Here is a 23,686-nt window from a genome sequence, read left to right on the forward strand (position 1 = left end):
AGTGTAAGACTCTGGCACAATCAATGAGAATAATATTCTACCATTCGAATGTGTTATATGGTTACTTCTTTCTTGTCATTCTATTCTTAAGGTACTTTGTTGTGTAATATTATTAAGGGTTACTGTGGCAATAACACTTCCATATTTGGTGCACAACATTTCTGGCCCCGTTGCCGAAAGTTTGAACCTAGAGGTTGGCACAATGATAGGTGGAAGGATGAAGGCATAATGGGTTGCACTTTCAACCAACAAGTATTGATAATCGATAGTAATGTTGAGGTGGAAGAAGTGACCAGGGAGGATCAATTGACACAAGACCTTGTTCAGGTGTGGGACGTAGCGGTAGGCTAGTATGTACAACGGGAGGCAAAGAAGAGGGCTCTCCCCACTGGTATGGTACATGCCAAACTCACGATGAACGAGGCGGTGTATGATCTCATGGGAATCCTTTCGAGGTTATTGGCACACAGGCTGGTGGAAGTAGAAGGATAGTAGGAAGCAACCCAAAGAGAACAACGTAGACAACAAATACTTCAATGTTACCAAGAAAGGAACTAATGAGAGGAGGTTCATGACACAAACAAGTGCAGTAACTACAACAGTTAATGTCCCTTTTGTTGAATAAGGACGAAATGCAAAGGTGTCATAAGAGGGAGACACAACCTGAGTGAAACAATGCAGAAGTCGGACGATCCCTATGAATCTAGCAACAAATAGAAGGGTCCTTTAGCTCTGACAAATGAAGTGAGAACTATGCAGAGGAGTTGCCACTTGCAACTGTTGCCAAGGCTGAGTTGCTATTACATGCCCCAAACAAGGGAGACATAGATTGTTGGGGAAGTGAGTTTGGTGCAACAACGCCATCGTTGTACTTCACAAAGGATAGTGAAGAAACTGGAAGGAGAGGTAGCCAACCTATTCGAGAATACGATACACCGTATAAGAGGGCTCTTGATACCTAATGAAGTAGGGAAGGAGGGAGTATTAATACTACTAAGGTACATACGACGAAGGTGAGAGAAGGGATGTCTCATGCCAGTGTGAATTTATCAAAGCAGTACTAGGGGGGGGGGGCGCACAGAGGAATAACCGACCCACTTAACTTCTAGAACACACAAGGCACCAATCAAGGGAGAAAGATGTCAAACACCTTGAACAAATAGAAAATTCCCAAGTTTTGTGGTGACGGGTTAGAAGATCTTGCAAGGCATTGCAAGACATTTGTGACTATTTGGGAGGCAACTGGGCAAGTGGACGAGGATTATTGGTTGAAGGCCTTTTCGACCATCCTTCGAGGTATGGCGATTGATTGGTAAGTGACCTTCCAGCCACCTAGAGGACAACCTGAACCAATCTGAAAATAGACTTTAAAGCAGAGTTCAGGTTGTTATTGGATGACGGGTTGTAGCTGAAATATACAATACACAATACACACTAAGGAAAGAACGAGATTGTCCGGGCCTACCATAGGCTGAAGGAGTTAATAGGCAAGCTGGAAAATCAACCAATAGATGGATTAAAAAAGAGATGGTTCATAGAAGGCCTAACTCTTTTCAATGGGAAGAAAATGAAGGTGGTGCCTCCCTCCACATATATAAGGTGGTCTGTGATTGGGCAATGGATGTTGAAAGTGAGCACAAGATGTCAAGAAATAAAAAGAACGTAAGCAACGGAGGTATAGCTGACCCACTTAAACTAGAACGCACAGGGCACCAACCAAGGGAGAAAGATGTCAAACACCCTAAACAATCAGAAACTTCCCAAGTTTGTGGTGAGAAGAAAATGAAGGTGGTGCCTCCCTCTTGTTGAGTAACATGGATCGGTTTTTGCAAATGTAATTACATTGCCATTGTTATAGGTATGTTCCAAATGTAGATCCTAATTTCTTATAAATATAAGAGTAGGAGACATGTCTCCATGATTAATCATTATTAGTTAGTATATATTAATAATATAAATCAAAATATAACATATGTATTATATATATATATATATATATAATATAATATATTATAATATAGTATAAATATAATATTATATATATGATATATATATCAACATTGTATCTTAAATCATTCCGACTATAGCTATAATCTTAACACTCCCTCTTAGCTAGGGAGGATTTGTAGAACACATTATGTTCTCAAGTATATGAAGAGATATCATTTTAGTGTGATATTCAATTCACTATAAGGCTAAATTTCTCAACACTCCCTCTTTAGCAAAATAGAATTGAAGCAATTATAATACAAGACTTGAACACCACCTTAAGTGTGGTCTATGACAGATTTAAGTTATGGTGTATGGCAAGATCCGGCCTGAAGAACCATAACAATTGATTTTCATGGTGTTCGGCAAGATTCGGCCCGAAGAACAATAACAATTGATTTTCATGGTGTCCAGCAAAATCTAGTTTGAAGAACCATGAAGAGTTGGTTATCAAGGTGTCCGACGAAATCCGGCCTGAAGAACCATAATAACACTTGCTCCAACACATTTTGGTGTTAGGAGATAGATCAACTATTGATAAAGTCACCACCTTACAATAATGACCTTCTGGTTGATACATTCATTATCATGACTTCCAACACTTTGGGACAACAACTTAATGAAGTTTGTCATGATAACAGGTCTACCATTTATATGATCCTCACCTTACAATGGTTACCTTTTGTTTATATATGTCAATGAAAGATTGTCACCTTTCATTACATGTCATATGTGAAATAATAACCACCATGAACCCAGTCAGAGGGTAGTACAAAGGCTTTCACCTTAATTTTCTCTCACAAAGAAGAATGCATTATAAGGAGTTTCACTTAGAACTTCTCCTCATAGAGAAGATATCATTCACAAAGGATTGCACCTCAAAAATTCTCCCTCTAAACAATGATCCTGGGAAGTGAGGTCCAGTAGTTACTCCCTTAGAGACTCTCTTCGCCAAGGATTCTTGTCAAACTCACTATGAATTTGATATCTAATTTTCTGGTGATAAGTCATGATATACATAGGAGTAGGCCCATCAAAATCATGCAGTCACATATATGTATTTCTAGAATCCCTGAGTATCAATCTTCTAAGCTCTTGCGTTGCTTTAGAAGAAGTGTCATACTTCCTCTTAATGTAGAAGACTCATAATCTCAATCATCAAAGATGCTTACTTAAAGTACCAACCTTCTTTTCCCGTAACAATATCCTCAAACATAAAGGAAAAGATCAAGGCAAATAACCCTTATAGTATATATAGAATTACAAATAAGAGAGAGACTACAAAGAGTAGATAAATGTAAAAGATAAGAATACTTATCTACACATGAAGATTCAGAAATTGTCTTTTTAGATTATTTGAGAATGAAACATCTGTCTAAATAAGGCAATGGAACATTGACTATTATTCCCCCCACAATGTAAAATTTCCACTCATTCTTATATTGTTGAACCATTTTGTATCAAATATGACAACTCCTTTCTAAGTTCCAACTTGCTCTTTTCATCCATTAAAGGTCCAAACATTCATTTAACTTAACAGTATAAGCGAGCATGTCCTTCCATTTTCTCAAACACGTCCACAATATGCCAATATCTTAATTGAGTATAATTGTGCCACATGTATGAATCTACAACTCATATGTTGAGTTTCATTCATCAAAGACAGACTCGTAGATGGTTCAAATGAATTCTAAAAAGCTTCATTAACATCTCACAACAACTCAAATTTCCTTTGTTCATGAAAAGGTATTTGTTTGATCTTTTGATTAAACCTATATTACACACATCTTGCAATTTGTGTATTCCAAATTTATATCATTAGTGAATCTATCACAAAGTGGTTTACTCCCTCTGAATTAATATGATCAAGATCACCAAAGGTTGACTGAATCATATCCTCTATATGCTCCCTCTCTTTTAAGGTTGCCTCAAACAAAATGTCAAGCCCCCTTTAGATTTCAATCTCCTTCTTCCTGTAATAACATTCTCAAAGGAAAAGATCAAGGAACATAATTCTTATAGTACATAAAAGTCACATAGAAATACAACAGAGAGAGACTATAAGGCTAAATAAGTAATCATATAAATCATCTAACAAATTAATGGATAAAGCACATACAAATAGGCATTTAGATGTAATATTCTATCAATAATATTTATTTATACATAGATGTATTGTAGCTTACTAATTTTTTGTTTCACCTTGTCAGCTGATCAATTATGGACTTGTTGATCTACTGCATATCATCTGTAATTCCCCATTCAACAATCCCTGAGTGATTAGAGACTGTCTTCTTATATCTATCGTGTGCTTTGGAGTGATAAGACATGTAGTAAGGGACATACCTCATGTCATCACCTTCCTTCAATAACTAATTATTCTAATCCAAATTGGTTTGCATAATCCTATGATGCATAATCAATTTAGTCTCTTTGTAGGTTGCTGCTTTAAACATTCCTCTTCATTTGCAATCATTGACCATTGATTGATATTGTATCTCTTCACCTTGATAATATTTAATATTGTTGAATATTGATAACATCACTTACTTGCGGGCATATCAGATACAAAGTGCAATCATCATCTTGCATGTGTTTAATTGATACTACATCTCCTAATAATTAATAAATGATGCTTAGTAATGATACTCTTAATACTCGACGATTAGTGCTTATTAAGTGATCAATATTTTGTCCACAGTCATTATGGTGTATTCATTATATGTCAGGTAATGACCTAAGGTCGTAACTTCCCGTATAGTTAGTTAGCATAATTCATATTGCTATTTTGTATCTCCAAACAGATACTTATCAAAAGGCCTCAATGTTGTTACATTTCTTTCATTGCATATGCCTTGTCAGCCAATCAATCAACATTGCTACACATAGATCATATCTGATAATATATCCTCTTCATGAATAATTGATTTGATCAAGGTTATAATGTTTCCTCCTTATTGGTTGACATTGCTAGTTAACTTCCTTGTTCTTTTAGTTTGGCAAATGGAAGATACTAGATTTGAGACTTAAGTGAATTCCCTTTCCTTTTTCCTTTGAGTGTGGTTATATTGACTTGAACGTATGCTTTCTATGCGATGGGGTTTGATGACCTTGCTACGTTGGCGATCTTGATACTGTGACTGGTGTGCGGCTATATTCTCTCTTTCGGCTCCATGTTCCTTTGTCTTAGTATGCAGTGTTGTGTAGATGCCATGTAAGCAATGTGTGGCCCACAAGTTCTTCCAATTGGTCTGCACTTGCTATGTGCTTGTATTTCATGGGCAAATATTAATGCTCTCAAGTGACGTAGGAGTATTGAATACTCTATTGTATCCTTGCCACACAATTGCACAGATTCATTCTAATCACCAAATTAGTTGCTCATTTTATATTCTTATCTCCCTCTTTGATATGTGCTCGTGTTTTGGCACTAGTTTCTATGTTACAACTACTTCGTCTGTCTTCAGTTATCAACCTCTTCTTTGGTGCTTATATGCTCAAGTTCTTTACACAATAATCTTCAATGCATTTTTATCTCGTCATCTAGTAATCCTTGTGAGCCTGTATTGACTTCGTTAAATCAATACAATTAGGAGTGGAGAAGATTTTGGAATGGCCGATATTGGTCGTTGGTCTTCCCAGGAGATGTATCATTGCTGTTCATCATGACTTCCCCCACTTGCCAATTTTGTAATCATTTGAATTCTAGTCTTTATGTTAAACCGTTATCCCTATTATGAGCTGCGATCTTTTTAAATACATACTGTGGTTTCTTAATACGAGATGTCTTCTATATAATTGCGATCTCCTTTTGTAGTTCTCTCGATACTTTTAACTCACCTTCAACATTACATATCAAAAATATATTATACTTGTTTGCAAGTTATTATTGTTTTTTCTCCAATAATCCTTTGTACTCTTCTTTGTTACATTTGCAGTTGGCTGTGATACCATGTTGAGTAACATGGATTGGTTTCTGCAAATGTAATTACACTGCCATTGTTATAGGTATGTTCCAAATGCAGATCCCAATCTCTTATAAGAGTAGGAGACATGTCTCATGAAGAGACACATCTCTATGATTAATCATTATTAGTTAATATATATTAATAATATAAATCACAATATAACATGTGTATTATATATATATATATCAACATTGTATCTTATGATTAAATCAATTTGACTGTAGCTATAATCTTAACACCTCCACGTATATAAGGAGGTCTGTGATTAGGCAATGGATATTGAAAGTGGGAACAAGACGTCAAAAAATAAAAAGAAAGCGAGCGATGGAGGAATAGCCAACCCACTTAGCTTCTAGAACGCACAGGGCACTAATCAAGGGAGAAAGATGTCAAACACTTAGAACAAACAAAAACTTCCCAAGTTTTGTGGTGATAGGTCAGAAGATTAGGCAAGGCATTGCAAGACATGTGACTATTTGAGAGGCAATTGGGCAAGAAGACGAAGATTATTGGTTAAAGGCCTTTCCAACCACCCTCTAAGGTATGGCGATTGATTGGTAACTGACCTTCCTGCCACCTAGAGGACAACTTGGAACAATCTGAAAAGAGCCTTTAAGACAGAGTTTAGGTTGTTATTGGATGACAATGTGGTAGTAGCCAAAATATACAATACACAATACACACCAAGGAAAGAATGAGATTGTCTAGGCCTATGACTGTAGGTTGAAGGAGTTAATAGGCAAGCTAGAAAATCAACCAGTAGATGGATTAGAAAAGTGATGGTTCATAGAAGGCCTAACTCCTTTAATTCGGAAGAAAATGAAGGTGGTGCCTCCCTCCACATAAGGAGGTCTACGATCGGGCAATGGATATTGAAAATGAGAACAAGACGTCAAGAAATAAAAAGAAAGTAAGCGACGACAACAACGATGAAGACAACAAAGGGGAATCTCGAACAATCCAAGCACTGCACAAAGACATGATGCAGATGATGAAGGAAACAAGGAGGAAAAAATAGGTCAAAGAAAACAAAGAACTGTAATGTATGAAATGTAGAAATTAGGGGCATACAAGAGCCAATTGTTTGAAAAAATCATTTAGCAACATCTATCAAGTACTGGGACACTCGATCAAAGAGTGCACATACAATTTAAAAGTAAGAAGTTACCAAGTTCTCTTAACAGCCAAATAGGCCAACATACCATGCCACCAAAAAACACCACCTTGAATACCTCCCAAGGAGGCTACCAAAACAATAAGCGTGGAGGCAAAAATAATAACAATACGCCACAAAGCCACATTGAGTACGCAAAGGGGCAGCCAATGATACAATGTAGAAGGCAGTGAATAGAGCCACTTCACATGGGAATGCCAAAGCAATCAAGGTGGCAACAATATGTTGTGGTCTGGGGAACCATGAAGATGTTGACTGTAATAACTTGAAGGTCGTGAACTTGGTAGCAGTAACAAATCCGGTAGAGAAAGTTTAAGCAATCATTAGATCCCAAACCAAGAAAGCCATACCCAGATCCACACATAGAGAAGGAAAGGCTAAAGGAGGCTAGAAGGGAAATAGAGATGGCAATGGGAAAAGAACACACACAAACCTAGTTGCCACAAGTACCCCAATTTGGGCAACATTTGAGGCTAACATCATAAAACAAATGTTGTAGGCCACTATACCAGTACAAGTGACAGACCTACTGGAAACATTGTTGCAATCGAAAGTTTTTATTTCCAACATGGAAGATACCAAGGGAAACTAGGGGAAGGACAACAACACAGATGACGGAGGTGGGAGGAGAAATGCCCAAGAAGACCCCACCCAATGGAACCAATGTTGCTTACAGTTGGGGTAGGAAGGACCCCTGCTCTAGTAGAAATGGAGATCATAGGACACACACTCACCAATACCATCGTAGATGGAGGAGGATCAGGAGTACATGTACTCCTCAAAGAGACATGGAAGACACTGGGCAAATTGATACTTTGGCCGCCAACATTCCAATTCGTAGGAGTAGACCAACATGACATAAAGCTACTAGGGACACTCATGGTGTAGAAAGTGATCTTGGGAACACAACAATTTTTTCTTTACTTCGTGGTCATTACTTTGGAGAAAAAGGAATTCAACACTCTCTTTGGCAGAGGTTGGCTCATCACAGCAAAAGCCAACCATAACTGGAAAAAGAACATGCTATCTATTAAGAGTGAAGGGAAGATATACATCATTGACCTTAGAAGCTAAACAGTAAGCCAAGAGTTGGCATCCGACTTCGAATTGCAGGGGGAGTACGATAAGAATTGGGGGATGGAGCCAGATGACAAGGGCATCACAAGATTGGGAAGTTGCTTAGAAAATAAAACCATTTTGCTTAACGGGTTGTTCCACTGGAAAATAGAGGATTATGAGGTATTCAAACCTAGTTGCCACATGTTGGAAATTTGAGAAATAGAGGGGAACGGGGATAAACATGAGGAGACAATAATAAAAGTAAAGGGCCAACTGTAACCCTAGAAGGGAGATCTTTTAAGAAGGCAACCACACTGAAAGAAAGTGACAAGCATGAAGAAGGTAGATCAATGACAAAGGAAAGGGCAGTGGATGAAGAAATTATGGGGTGAATGAACATGCACCAAATTGTACGGTTAAGGAAAATCAGAAAGGGAGTTTTGAACCGTATGGAAGTATGAATCATAGACTGGAGGCAAATTAGAAAGGGAGTATTGAACCGTATGAGATGTAGGTTGGAGGCAAATCTACATAGGAGTGTCAAATTGTAAAGACTTTTGGAACAAGCAAAGTGTGAGGGGAAACTTTTGGATGATACCTAGTGAATGTTAGGAAATTTGCAACAAGAAATATTTTTTCATTTCCACATAACCCATAATAGATTTGATATAAATATATAATTGAAATCCACATACAAGAGAATAGAGAACATACCCACAAAAATGTGACAAGATATGTCTTGGAAAACTCTCATTGAGGGAAAAACCCAGCCTCCAAAAGTATCCATCACCATGTATTATTCAACAAAAAACCATTGGAATACAACCATGGAAGCCTTCAAAGCCATGGCTACAACCAAGAAATCCATGTGAACAAGCATGAATCCAAACATCTCATGCCATGCTTTCAACCATAGTTGTAAAAATCGTAGTTTAATTTGTGATTAGATACAAATTGCCGAGTTTCTTTGTTGGCCAAGTTTTTCTTAGAAAAAATCATGGATTCCATAAATTGGCCGGCCCCAAAAACTCGCGATTTTTCACTAAAAACTCGGCCGTGTGTGAGTTCCTGCGATATAGGAAAAAACATTCTAGATTTCTAGTTTGATAGAAACTATTTACTATTTTGCTTCTCGCCATCAACATTCCTCATGAGAATGCGATTTTGTACCCACTATGCATTTATATATATCTAAACTCTGCTTGTTTCTTTTGTGTTCTCTTTAATTAACTCATTAGATGCATGTTCTCATTGAAATTTGCAAAAAAATGTATTTTGAATTAAATTTTAGCGGCTTTTTTAGGTTCTTGAGTTTTTCAAAGTTTTTTAAAAAATGATCGATTTTTTCCCGAATAAACTTTTAGGGGGCCTGATGAGTTGTTGCTGAGTTCGATTTTTCCAACTATGCTTTCAACCTTCACAAATGCTCCCTTGGCTAACCTGTCAAACCTTGTCTTGCTCGACTTTCCTTTTCGCCTTTCTGTTCCCTTTCTCATACTACCCTTGTGGTTGATTAGCAAGATCCCACAAAACCACGTGCTACCTAACTCATTGACCCCACATTTAATATTAGACATTTAATTCTTTTCACCAATATTAAATAATTACATCAAATAATACAACTCATCAAGAATATTACATGGGAATCTCTCCATGTTTAATGTCTATCTAGGTGCTCCTAGGTGCAACATTACATAATAAAATAAAATAATACAACAATATTATGCAATGTGTGCAACACCTATAATCTCAACAATCTCCCACTTGTATACATTGCATAGGGTCAACCCGTAGCCACATAAATAAACAAGGAAACAATCCCTCCTAGCACATCCACCATCATGAATCAAAGTACACTATGTGCTCCATCCTGGTACCCTCAGTAAAATCATAGTGTCTGTCATTTCGAACATGAATGATCCCACCTCCTATTATGCCATTGCCACCAGACATACATAGGAGCCATCCAAAGAGAAAGCCACCCAACTTGTCACATAAGAATCATAAAATCTTGTAACAACTGAAATGTCAAGCACAAACATCTGATCCAAAGGTAATTGCATGTATTTGTAGTTGTCAAAATTCATAACTTAGGCCCTGTTTGTTTGCTGGAATTAACCTGGAATAGGGAAACAGGAATAGGAAAATTGGAATAAATCTATTCCAATTTTGGCCCAAAATGAGAATAAATCGAATTCTAATTTTTTTTTGGAATTCGATTTATTCTCATTTTGGGCCAAAATTGGAATAGATTTATTCCAATTTTCCTATTCTCGTTTCTCTATTCCAGGTTAATTCCAGCAAACAAACGGGGCCTTAAATAACACCCACAACACGTGCCAAATCCATCCAACTATCCATACCTCCAAAGGTATACCAGGTGAATCTCACATCAACAACATATCCAATCTATAACCTACAATCACAAGCCTCAAGAGCTATACTTGCCACATATATACCAAGAAGCTCCCACTGCAAAAGATAATGTCAAATCTGTAACTAATCCACTCACAACATCTCAAAGAAGTGAATCCATGTAGTGAGTGTCAAGGACATCCACAACATATATAAACCAATAACCTACAAGAACAACTCTCATAACAAGTCTCCAACACTCTCCCAAGTTCTATACAAAAATAAAGGAAATAGATAAAGGAATAACCATGTCATCTCTCACATGATATACATGAACAGAAGCCAGTGATCAAAATATCTAGCCAATCTCAAATTCAATGCAAGTGAAACCAAACATTTAGAAAGATAACCAAGACCAAAGAGAAATCATGCAAATCATAACCTGTATCATGTCTTTCTATACACATCTCTAGATGTAAACTGTGCCAAGTAAGATCTTCATAAAACCCCAACCAAGAAGCCACAACAACACCCAAACCATAGCATATAGCTAATAATGAATGTAAGCCTCTCACAAGAAGATCAAACTCATAAACCATTCCTAACTCAAGGAATAACCATTCCTAATCTAAGGGATATGTCCAATATAAAACCATCTCCCAAACTTAAAGAACATAATAACATTTGTACAAGAAGATAACCAATGCTAAACCATCTTTCAAATGAACCTTCCAAAACTAACTCATGTACCATAGCTCAAGATCCACATCAATGAAAGAAAAGTATAAATATAATGCACCTGAGAGAAATAATGGGCTATACCTCTCAAGTAGTAAACCACCAAGTAGACCAAGAGTGGGGAATAAGAATTCTCATCAAGGTACCCAAGTCTCCAACAAAGACTAATCTAAGAACAATCTCCTCTCAAGTCCATACTAGGTGAATGTGCCTCGAACATCCTATTGAAACCAGCAACTGTCCCAACAAATACTTCTCTAATCCAAGAGAAATTAACATCACCACCGTCTCTAGGTATCCATGAGCACTTGTAACCAATCAATCCATGCCAACTCTAAATGCAACATAGCAATATCATGAAGTATCTAGCAAATGATCAATGTACTCAATACCGAGAAATTAAACCAAGATCAATGTCAAAGTTCTAACCATGGCCTTAGGAACATAAACATGTCAGCATGATCTGAACCATCTTAACCAAAGAGATAACATGGTCCATATGAACATACCATAACATGTCAAAACTCTAAATGTGTATCAAGAGTATACCATGACATAATAATGAAACCATCCTAACACCAAGGATAACATATCAAATGAAAGCATAAACCACACCTTTACCAAGAACCCCATGAGTCCTCAAGATGCAACCATCTTCATACACCATGAAAACCTATCTCCACACACCATGAAGAACCAAGAGCGCCATGCAAATGTCAAAGAAGCTTTTGTAGAAACAAGATTTAAGACATCTTCCAACATCTGGAAACACTCAATAAATATATCAATGCCAATAACTCCCACTCAAACATGGTACCGAGTCACCCATGGCATCATAAAATCCATCGCCTACATGAAGATCCTCCTAGTCTACACTTACACAACCAAAGTGTTTGTACCAAGTGAAACCAAGATCTACAAACCAAGAAGATAGAACCAAACCAGGAATCAATCCTGCACTGCTACCTCTTCATAGTCACAAGCTCCCACTAAATCTAGAATCCAAGCTATCCATGACATCATGATGAAAAACACCCTCTATTCAAGAAAATCAACCAAGACATCAAACCAGCAAAGAACTCAAAGTGCATATCATGAGCTCCTTAAAAGAAAATCAAATAACCATGCTCCTCAACCAAGAAGCTATACCACCGTAACCAAATCAAGAATCCAAACCAATGAAAATCAAGGATGTACTTGTATATCCAATCATGTTATGCCAAAATCCATGACACCATGATCACATCCATAACTGAACATCTAAATCTCAAAGTGTCCAACCCGTCAATATAAAATAGTCAACCACAATCCTCCACCACGATTGTACCTGGTAACAACATCTCATCCCTTCTACATGAAGAAAAATCAACAAATCATGTGACTAAGGGCATAAACAACCCAAGTCCAATCCACAAAATATGAATATGCATCAATAATTGTTGATCTTTTGTAGGTTGAATTGGATAATTTGTAGCATATATATATAAAATTAATTATAAGATTGTAATTATTTTAACAAACAAACATGTCCCATGAAGGGACGTGTCTATTCTTTAGTCACTTTCTTATATATATAAGAGGTCGCTGCCATTTGGAAAACATATACCAAAAACATGGCAATGCAGATACATTTATAGTTGACCTCTAAAAAATAACATGGTATTAGAGCCATGTTCTTTTGAAGAAAGCTTTACCACTTAAGGAAGATCCTAAAGCCCTGAATACTTTGATAGAGAAACAACTTTCGAAGTAGAGATATGGTTAAAAGGAAGAGTCTTAGAGAAGATTCAATTGAACAGTCAGTAGATAGAAGAATTAAAATGTAGGCGTTGTTAATATGCTTGGACTCTTCCATTAAAGGTGGCGAGAGAATCATATCCTTTCCACCTTGCGTCGAAAGGAATACTCCCAGGTAGATTGGTAGGAGAAAGGGAAAGAGATGGAGAGGGCAATGTTGTTTTCAAATGTAGAAGTAGATGGAGAAGCAAAAGTAGAGAAGGTGGGGAGATGGCAGCAAATCATTGTGCGTGGTGAGTGGTTTGTTGGGCAGAGTGTTTTTTGGGATAACACACAAGTTGAACCTTTTGGTGGGAAATATTCCTTCGTTCAATGTGGCAAATGGCCTCCTCGCTTCTTCCTTGTCAAAACGTAGCTTTTCCTTGCTCTTCAAGACTTTGGATATGGAGAACACTACCATTCAAACATGTGTACACTACCATTCAAACATGTGTCGTTGCTTGCAACAACAACAACACTTTTAGTGAGCAAACAATTAAAAAATAAAAATCAGAACATATATATGTGTCTGCGTGCTTCCGAACAAGGGACAATTGACCATTGACGTGGATGCTTGTTAGCATTAAATGATTTCACATAGACCCACTCCACGAAAAGGACATGAGGCATATGAAGTGCTTTGACAGGAGGTCAAACAAATTAAATTATTCGTAGAGGACCATGCAGAAAAGATAAAATATGGCATGACTTAGCCAATGGTCAACACTCATTACGTTTTTCAATAACCTACATTGAGGGAGTGGTGAAAATGATCCTCCTATTCCCGTAGTGCAAGCATACCTAGGTGACACTCACACAAAATCAAACACCGCTTAGAATGAAGTTGTGCAAACATAATTCATACCGATGGTCTATTAGAATGCAAAGAAGGAATGAAGAGTTACATCTATCCTACCAATGCATTGTAGGTATATTCTAATGCCTTTATATATATATTTGTAATTGATATAACAAATAATAATTTGGTATGTAAACTAACAAATTTTAATCAATGGTGGGTATTGAATATATGTTCATATCCTAATTATGTATTTTGCATAAATAAAATAATAATGTTATTTTGAAAATAGAGATATCATTGTTTATTAATGTAAATACCACTGTCATTATTGTGAAAATGGATAATAGAATTTATTATTCTTCTTATTATTATTTTTTGTGGTCAACTTCTTAATTGGAATTTTGTATGTATTAGAAGAGTTATTTGCCTTGATCTTTTCCTCCGAGAATGTTATTGCAGGAAAAAGAGGGAGATTGATATTTCAGGAAACCTTGAAAAAGAGGGAGCAGATAGATGATGTGATTCAATCAACTTTCGGTAATCTCGTTCATATTGATTAAGAGGGAGTAAATCATGTTGTGATGATTCTCCGTGATCAATAAATTCTAGCAAACAAGAGGACAATGATTCATGAATATGCCTCTTGACTATGTGATTTTAATGGGCCTACCCCCTGTGTGTATCATGAGGAAGTGACGACTTTCAAATGATGTCACTTGTATTTGTAGAAGTTATTGTAAGCTGATGATCTTACAATAACTTGTATTATGAGATCAAACAAATTGAGTATACGGTGAATGTCTTGCATCTCAACATTCTGGAAGGCCATTACTCAAAGAGTACTTGGTGAATATCATTGATATTTTGGGAGGCCAATACTTTCGATATCAAATGTGATATCAAACCTTATTTTGAGTAATTGGTGAATATCTTATGATATTTTAGGAGACCAATACTCGTGATGTCAAATGTGATATCACACCTTATTTGAGTACTTGGTGAATATCGGATGTCGATATTCTGGGAGGCCAATACTCTTGATATCAAAACCTTTTGAATACTTGGTGAATATCTTTGATATTCTAGGAGGCCAATACTCCTAATATCAAAACGATAGATAGCATCTGATCAAAGATATATTTTGCTGTACCTAATATTACCAATGGTGTAATACATGTCCTGTGTTTATCCTCCCTAGCTAAGAGGGAGTGTTCATGTTTTGTAGCTTCACTCAGATAAATTGTACTATATATATATAATTAATTATAAGATTGTAATTATGTTAATGAACAAACATGTTCCATGAAGGGACGTGTCTATTTTTTAATCACTTTCTTATATATATAAGAGGTCCCTGCCATTTGGAAAACATATACCAAAAACATGGCAATGCGAATACATTTGTAGTTGACCTCTAAAAACTAACAATAATGAAAGATCAATGGGTAAAGACAACCCATATCCAAGTCATAAATGCAACTTGTAAGTATAGACCGCTTACAACACTGCAAAACTTGTAGACCCAACAAGTCATTCTACATATCCAAAGCGAACATTGATAACCATATCATCATGAGGCCAATTTGATATATAAGTTGAGTATACAATGACATCAAATCTCAAATCTCCAAAATATACAATGTTTTGAAGGGGTGTCAGTTGTGTTGTCAATTGGCGACGGTTGGAGACTTAACCATTTGTGTCGAATCTATTTGTATGGAATCAGGAACAAGTGACGGTATGGTGAATGTTGGAACTATATTATGCTTATGCTTTAATGTAAGACTCTGGCACAATCAAGGAGAATAATATTCTGCCATTGAAATGTGTTGTATGGCTACTGCTTTCTTGTCGTTCTGTTATTAATGTACTTTGTTGTGTAATATTATTAATGGTAATTGTGGCAATAACACTTCCGTATTTGGCACAACAAAAGCATTTTTCTGATTCTAAATTTGAGATAAACATAGAACTTTCTCAATTCATAATCTATTAGGATCAAGCATTTGTAGGCTGCTTGTTTTGACTAATTCATCATCATGCATGAATTGTGAAGTCCAGACAAGAATATGAAAAACCAGCATTGAATGCCATCTCAAAATCTTTGAAAATTATTCCAGTTGGAATGGCAACTGCCATCTTAGGTGTCAAATATTGTTGAACATTATATGAATGATTAGAAATCAATAGGGCTAATATTTTTCTACACATTTATAGAGATTGTCCTTCTCTAAGTCTGCATTTGATATAAATGTATAGCTCTCTCAAATCATTGTTTGTTACCAACAAGCGTTTGTAGGATTCAGGAAGGAGATGTAAGCAGAGAATCAGGATTTTGTTCTTGCCTCCAATGAACTTATTTATAATATCTTTTTGTCACTAACAAAATATTGAATAATTTTCGTTCACTTACAATATGATATTGCTTAATGTTTAATATGTATCAGATCTGGAAGTTCTTTTTCCGTTTTTCCCGTTCTTTCCTTTTTATGAAGACCTTTCTGTCTTTTATATTCTTAATGTTTTTCTTTACTGATACGCAATATACAATTCAGTGGCGAGAGTGGTGCAGGGAAAACAGAGACAGCAAAAATAGCAATGCAGTATTTGGCAGCTCTTGGAGGTGGTAATGGAATAGAGAATGAAATTTTACAGACAAATCCAATACTTGAAGCATTTGGCAATGCAAAAACATCAAGAAATGATAATTCAAGTCGATTTGTAAGTTATTTTACAGCTAAACTCATGACGCTGAATGTCAGAGACTTCAACAGAAAGGTACCAAAAACATGCTGATTTTCTTTTCAAATACATGCAGGGAAAGCTAATTGACATTCATTTTGGTAATTCTGGAAGAATTTGTGGTGCAAAGATTCAAACCTGTGAGTGTTCATTCATCTTTTTCATATTCAGTGAATATTAGAGATTCTAGATGGGTCATTATTATGTTTATCCTTTTCTCTGTGTGATCTCGCAGAGTTCGCTAGCTTATAATCAATTGACTATGTTCACTATTTAGCTATATATTGTGATTATACACTGATACTGATGTCATTGGTGCAATTTGTTTTTGCATTGCCTATGTTGCTGCATCTTTGTCATGGAAAGACTTGCTTGAGAAGGTTAGCGATCATTTCACATAATAATTCAATTTTTATTCTTATAATCTTTTTAGTCTTTAGAGTTGTCATTAATATGATTTTTTATGGATTGTTTGTAGTCAAGAGTTGTTCAACAGTCTCAAGGTGAACGGTCATATCATATATTTTACCAACTTTGTGCTGGGGCTCCACCTGACTTGCGAGGTATGCTATTGATGCCTTGTTTAAAAGTTAATTGTTTGGAATACTTAATTAGCTTCAAGAGTTTTATTTTTCAACTTCCAATTATCTGTTGACATAGACATTTGATTTGTGAAAAGAAAAGACCCTGCACATTTCTGTGTCAAAGTTCCTTTTGTGAACACATTACTGCAAAAATTATGCTCCCTAGCTGCTATAAATTTTCATTGAGGTTTCAAAGGCTCTTTCCAGTCTTGCTTAATGAAACTAGTCTTATTTTTTGTCAAAAAGCTTTTCCCATTTCTCCATTTTCAAAATCTTGAGTGAGGGTCTATCAACTGAAGATAATTGCTAAAAAGAAAACATATTGATCATTTTACAGAGTTATTGACTGATTTGTGTTCTTATATGATTAATAGTTCTAAACAACTCCCCAGCAAAAGCCCCTTTTTAACAATCATTTGGGTAGGAAAATGTAAAAAGCAAAGATGACAATGAAGGTTTTGAAATACCAAAATAGTTTATTTGTTGGATCCTAAGTGCTTTGGCCTTTTGTTTAATGTATTGTGCAAAGCTGTTAGCAAGGCTTTTGTTAAAGTATTATGTAAAGTTGTAAGCCAAGATCTTGTTGTTACTCAGTGGTAAGTTAAATTTGACTCCATGTTCCCATTGGTTTTCAATGTTGTTTTAGCCAACACTTTATAGGGCCAACAAAAGAAATTATCCACCAAATTAGCCAGGTTGAACATTAAAGCTTGGAAAAAATGAAAGAATAACAAAGGCATTCTTATATACCAGGAAGGTCATCACAGTTTCTACAAGGCATCTTGACATAGAAGAGGTACTTTATGAGGATTTTAAGTCTGTTGGGCATACACAAGTGCACCCAGAAATATCATGTTTTAGTGAATCTTAAGTAGAAACGACACTTTAGTAAGATGTACTTAAGTGCACCAAGGAGGGAAAATATCATGTTTTAGTGAACATTAAGTCAGAAATCCACTTAAGTATGATGTATATGCCACCAACATATTAGACTGTGAAATTATCTAATTGACTCGAACGAGCATGTATGTGAAATTACCAAAGTGACTTAAAGACAAAACATCTAAATAGACTCGAAAAATGCATTTGGAAAGAGAAAATTGCTTGAATAAATTGAATTCTATAGCATTCATCAGGTTGGATTTTTTATTAGTTATAATAAATTTTCTGAAGTGTTTTCAAATAATAATTATCCAAAATATTTTACAACTGACAAAACAAATATGCCCATTAAATTTATCTATAGTTAACTTTATTACATATTACAAAAGGAAAACCTTTTATATAAACATCTCCTCTTTAGGTGAACCTAATATTGAAAGCATATAAAAACCAAATAGAACCACATATTTGTTGAAAGGTTCTCTTCGAAAACAATTCTTGGATTAGGCACAACACCATTAAGCAACTCTCGAGTTGAATTCTTGAGTTCTTGTATTCCATTTTCCCAAACTCTTGCATAGAAATTTTCTAAATTATTGGATAATTATCCAAATTCAGCTGTTTTCATAGTTTTTAGTTAAATTTTCTCACATATAACATGTTGTTACGTCTAAGCAAAATGAATGACAACTAACTGATATAAAACCTTAAACTAAGAATGAAGTTGTAAGATTAAATTAAACTAACAATTAAGTTGTAAGATCAAATTAAACTAACATGCAATTGCTGATGTTTTTTTAACAAAGATTACAATACATCACAATACATCAAATTGAAAACATAAAATTTATAGAAGATCCTCAATATGCATTATCTTTTGCTCAACTTGAAATAAAATACTAAGAAAGAGGAAAGAGATCTTACTCATCATAATTAGCAATATGGTTTCCATTTCTTTTGCTTTAGGTGCCGCAATGCAACATAGGGGAGAAAGTATCACTAAGGCGTTTTACCACCCAACCATGGATCTATCACCCATAGTTGGAAAACTGATTCGTCAACAACTCGCCAGGCCCCAAAAAGTTTATTTGGGAAAAAACCGGCCAGTTTTTCAAAAACATTGGGGAAAAACTCAAGAACCTAAAAAACCACTTAAATTTAATTAAAAATACATTTTTTTTTGCAAAATTCAATGAGAAGATGCATGTAATGAGTTAATTAAAGAGAACACACAGGAAACAAGCAGGGTTTAGATAAATATAAATGCACAATGGATACAAAATTGCATTCTGATGTGGAATGCTGATGGCGGGAAGCAAAATAGTAAATAGTTTCTGTCAAACTAGAAGTAAATACTAAATACATCAATACAATCACATCTTCCTTTTGTAATCCACTCAAATCCGCCTTCATTAGCTTGCAATCACCTAAGAATGCCTAGGAACCTTTCTTCTCTCCACTGCTCAAGCCTCGAAACACTGATACACAAACTGGTGTAAAAAAAAAAAACTGTTTTCCCCTTAATCTGCTGTTCGTTCGCGCAGGCGTGTCGTTGCCATAAGGAAAACTGATGATTAATCTGCCAGGAAACACAAAAAATTGGTGAGTTTTAATACCTGCTGAGTTGCGATGTTTTCCAGGATTTACTTGCCTGGGTGAAAAACTTGACGATTAGTTGCTAATCACTGATTACTAGGTGATTATGCCAACTATGCTATTACCAATCCCCCTTGCTCACTTTCTACTCAAAGTGGGCTCAACCCTTTGTAAAGAATGAAATACTTGATATAGCCATTCTGAAACTAGTGTAAATCCTACAAACCTTAGTCGGTCACACACACCCAATAGCAACTGCTAACTTAACTAGGGATGTATCTAGAGCCTTATGAACTGACACACACTAGCATTACTTAGTTTACATTGGCCAAGGTTTTAAGATGCAAGCACATACAAGATGTCTAGTCTAGATCTCACCCTATTTGACTTGGTTCCACTTCCTAATAGGATTTCTGTTATCTAATATCATAATTGCATAGGACTCTTGACTTAACTAGTACTAGTCATTATACTCTTGCTATACAATATATAAATGAGTTTCGTAGTCATATGCTTTGATTGAAGAACATAATCAACATAGAGGTTCTTATTTGTTCACTATAATATTGGCATGTTTGTCAATAAAGCCAGTATGATTAACTAATCCATTCTATCTTGGAGTATTTTTGTATTGGATTCTCTTACCATGATGTCATAATTTAGTTCCCTATTCTGGTCTAGTGATTATAGTACTTTGCAACCGGTACCTTTAACTTATATTCTTGAGTATGCTAAAATCTGCACCACTATAGAATACTCTACAAACCTTCTTGCACTACATGCATTGGTTGTCTTCAACCAATTACACTAACCTTTAATCACTTGAGTAGTTATTTATTCAGTTTCAAAATTTACACTTCCTAGTCTTTATTCAGCATGAGTGTAGGCTTCAACTATTGTCTTATCCTTGAATGGTGTAATATTCCCATCAAAATAAGATCTATGCAATTAAAATATAAATGAATAGATAAATGATAAATAAATAAAATAATAATGATAATATAATGCTATAGTTATAATTTATTATAATCATATTATAATATTTTATAAGATATTAAGATTAAAGTATGAGAATTAAATTTTATTACATAAAACAATAAAATATAATATCTAGATTAAATAATCATAATCTAGCCATTTCAATGAATGCAGATTTACCAGTGGTTGGGGAATGGACTATCCTTGCGGCTTCTGTATGGAGTCCCTGTTAGACCAACATATGACTCCCGTAATCTTCTTTAATCTGCCTGCTGTCTCACCGTCAACTCCTAACTGCTACTGCTGCACTGAAGGTGACCTCGTGTGAAGTGTACCCCATAGAATAGCTAGGTGCCAGCCAATTGCTGTCCATTGTCACACACATATACTACTGTCGGTTCACTGCTGGGTGGAGTCCCTGTTAGTCCAACATATGACTCCCGTAATCTTCTTCAATCTGCCTGCTGTCTCACCATCAACTCCTAACTGCTACTGCTGCACTGAAGGTGACCTCGTGTGAAGTGTACCCTGTAGAATAGCTAGGTGCCAGCCAACTGCTGTCCATTGTCACACACATATACTACTGTCGGTTCACTGCTGGGAGGAACGTAGACAGTGAAGGCCTGTGTATGACTTGGAACTGGACTCACGCCAACTCTGTCTCAGTTATGTGATGGCTTTCCAGTTTGATTGCTGTTCTAACTCCAAACGACCAGACCATGTCCTATACGTGCCATTGTTCTAGATTGATTTCTCATGACCAATCTTCTTTCTACTATGAACTCCAACTTGTCTGAACTTGCTACCTATACGCTACCACTATCTGGTATGACCTTCGAATCTCTATTGCTTCTACCTACTATGGAGACTCCAACTTCTAGTACACCAATGTATCAATTCAACTCTCAGCTCTGAAAATGCAATGTGAGTACTACTAGGTTTGCATCCAGACTCACTATTTTCCTTAAGGGGTTTCGTCCTTAGGAAATATCCAGTCACATTTAAGCAACCTTTAGGATTTGTAAAATAACATATATTCATTGTGACAATCCCAATGTAAATGCTTTCCTTTATAATTTCGAAATAAGGAGAGGTACGAACAACTTAGCAATGTGGGATAAAAGACTATTTCGCCTTTTAGTCACTTAAGTTTCTTTTGTCATAAAGTGACTTTAAATCATAAAGTAACTTTATATTTGCACTTTATAATATTATAGTCACTTTATTATTATAAGTTACATTAAAACTTTATAATAACATTAAAATATTTAAATAAATCACTTCAGTCACTTGAACTTTAATATCTCTTGAAATACTTGTCTGATTGCCATGCCGTCTAAAATAAGAATCTCTCCTCATAATGCCCCATGTGATCAAGTACACTTTCTAAAAATAGAAAGGGTCCATCTCTAATACTCTTGACTTACTATACATAGTAAGTATGGCAAATGAAGTCCAAATGATAATGAAGGCCAAATCCATAAATCCTTGAATGTTGGAGATGAATCAATCCTCAGAAGACCCTCTAACCATCCTCATTAGCCTACGAGGGTCCAATATTAGGCTAATCCCTGAAATTCTGATGCTGGCAACAAATGGGCACATTACACACTTGGGCAAGTATAAAAATCTCCAAGTTGATCATCAATTTGATTCGAGCGGAGTATTAAGGGAATTAACTTTGCAATTGCAAAAGTTTCAATGGAAAGAAATCTATAGAAGCTATAATAAATAGTTCCAAATTTTAAGTAAGGAGACATTACAACTTATTTGAGCGTTGCAATTAAACATAAAAAATTTATTGTTCTTGAGAGGACATTGCACAAAGAATGCTTGGCCATTATAATGAGCCTGTCACCACGACAGAGGTATCGGATCGATGAGAACTAAATGCACTTGATCTAAATCATAGGCCTGCAACAAATAAACACACTTGTAATATGGAAAATGCAGTAGCCAAATGTGTTGAGGGTTGATTAAAGGAAATGCAACATGATGAATAGATTGCCCGATCTAATATATTGTAGCAGGCAATGTGCATGGGTTTGTTTGTACAAATAAATGTAAAACCAATCAATAATGCAAAATCGTATGCCAATAAATGTTAATGATATCTTGCAAATGAATTGGTACACAGCCACAGACTAAGAAACCTATGACCAGTGTAAGATATGCACGATTTATTGAGCATAAGAGGGTACAAAATTTGTGTAAGCAACCTCATTTACTATTAACTATAAGTATAGTCTTTCCCTTTACATCATTAATAATCCATGGTTGACTATATACATTTTGAAGGCCTTTACGAATAAGATGGAAAAGATACAATCTCAATTGTTTTAAATGGAAATAAAACAATAGTCAAGTGTCAAATTGCAATCAAGCCAAGACATCCACTGAGCATGAAAGATCATCATTTGCATTATATAAATAGTTGAGATTACACTTGCACAGTTAAGGGCAGTGATCAAATTTGTTAATTATTATACAAATTCAACATCAATGGTTTAAGCTACTATGATATGAAGCAATACACTTTATTATTATGAAGAGAATCGGAACAACCAATCCCTTTGATTGGTGTGGAATAAGATGAAAGTTGAGCTAAGTTGATTCATGGAGACATAAAGAAGAAAAGATGACAATATGATCATTTGTACAATGTTAAAATGCAAAGATAACATTAAAAAGAAATGACACCAAGTCATATAAAAGAAGGTAAGATATTCACCGCATCACTACCAAAAAAGGACGAAGGCGTATAATAAAGGGGGAAACAACTCAGTGACAACCCACCAAATTATAAGATGAAGGATAAGACATTGCTTTGCAATGAATAAATATTCACTTTCAACTTCTATCTTGGCATCTGACCATGGGCATAGGGGACTGGTCAACTAATATTAAAGGAAGAATGAATAATAATATTGAAGAAAGAACGAATAAAAGGATATTCTTAGCTTTAAAAAAAATGATGAATTTATTGATAAAAGATATCATCTTGCTCCTACATATTATGAAAGATTTGCTAACTTCTATTCCA

At 35.5% G+C, this 23,686-nt stretch overlaps 1 protein-coding gene across 1 annotated transcript in view; it reads left to right on the forward strand.

Annotated features, from left to right (window-relative positions):
* The window catches only part of LOC149545165 (myosin-1-like), a 106,746-nt gene that overhangs the window by 20,401 nt on the left and 62,659 nt on the right, over positions 1 to 23,686 (forward strand). Inside the window, exons 8-11 of the mRNA XM_089790545.1 lie at positions 16,417 to 16,582; positions 16,680 to 16,743; positions 16,970 to 16,983; positions 17,082 to 17,166. Of these exons, the coding sequence (XP_089646671.1) occupies positions 16,417 to 16,582; positions 16,680 to 16,743; positions 16,970 to 16,983; positions 17,082 to 17,166 (329 nt within the window). The remainder of the gene's footprint in view (positions 1 to 16,416; positions 16,583 to 16,679; positions 16,744 to 16,969; positions 16,984 to 17,081; positions 17,167 to 23,686) is intronic.

The sequence above is a fragment of the Cupressus sempervirens genome, chromosome 7 (genome assembly GCF_028749045.1).
Source record: "Cupressus sempervirens isolate cs-2001-9-10 chromosome 7, ASM2874904v1, whole genome shotgun sequence".
Taxonomy (NCBI): domain Eukaryota; kingdom Viridiplantae; phylum Streptophyta; class Pinopsida; order Cupressales; family Cupressaceae; genus Cupressus; species Cupressus sempervirens.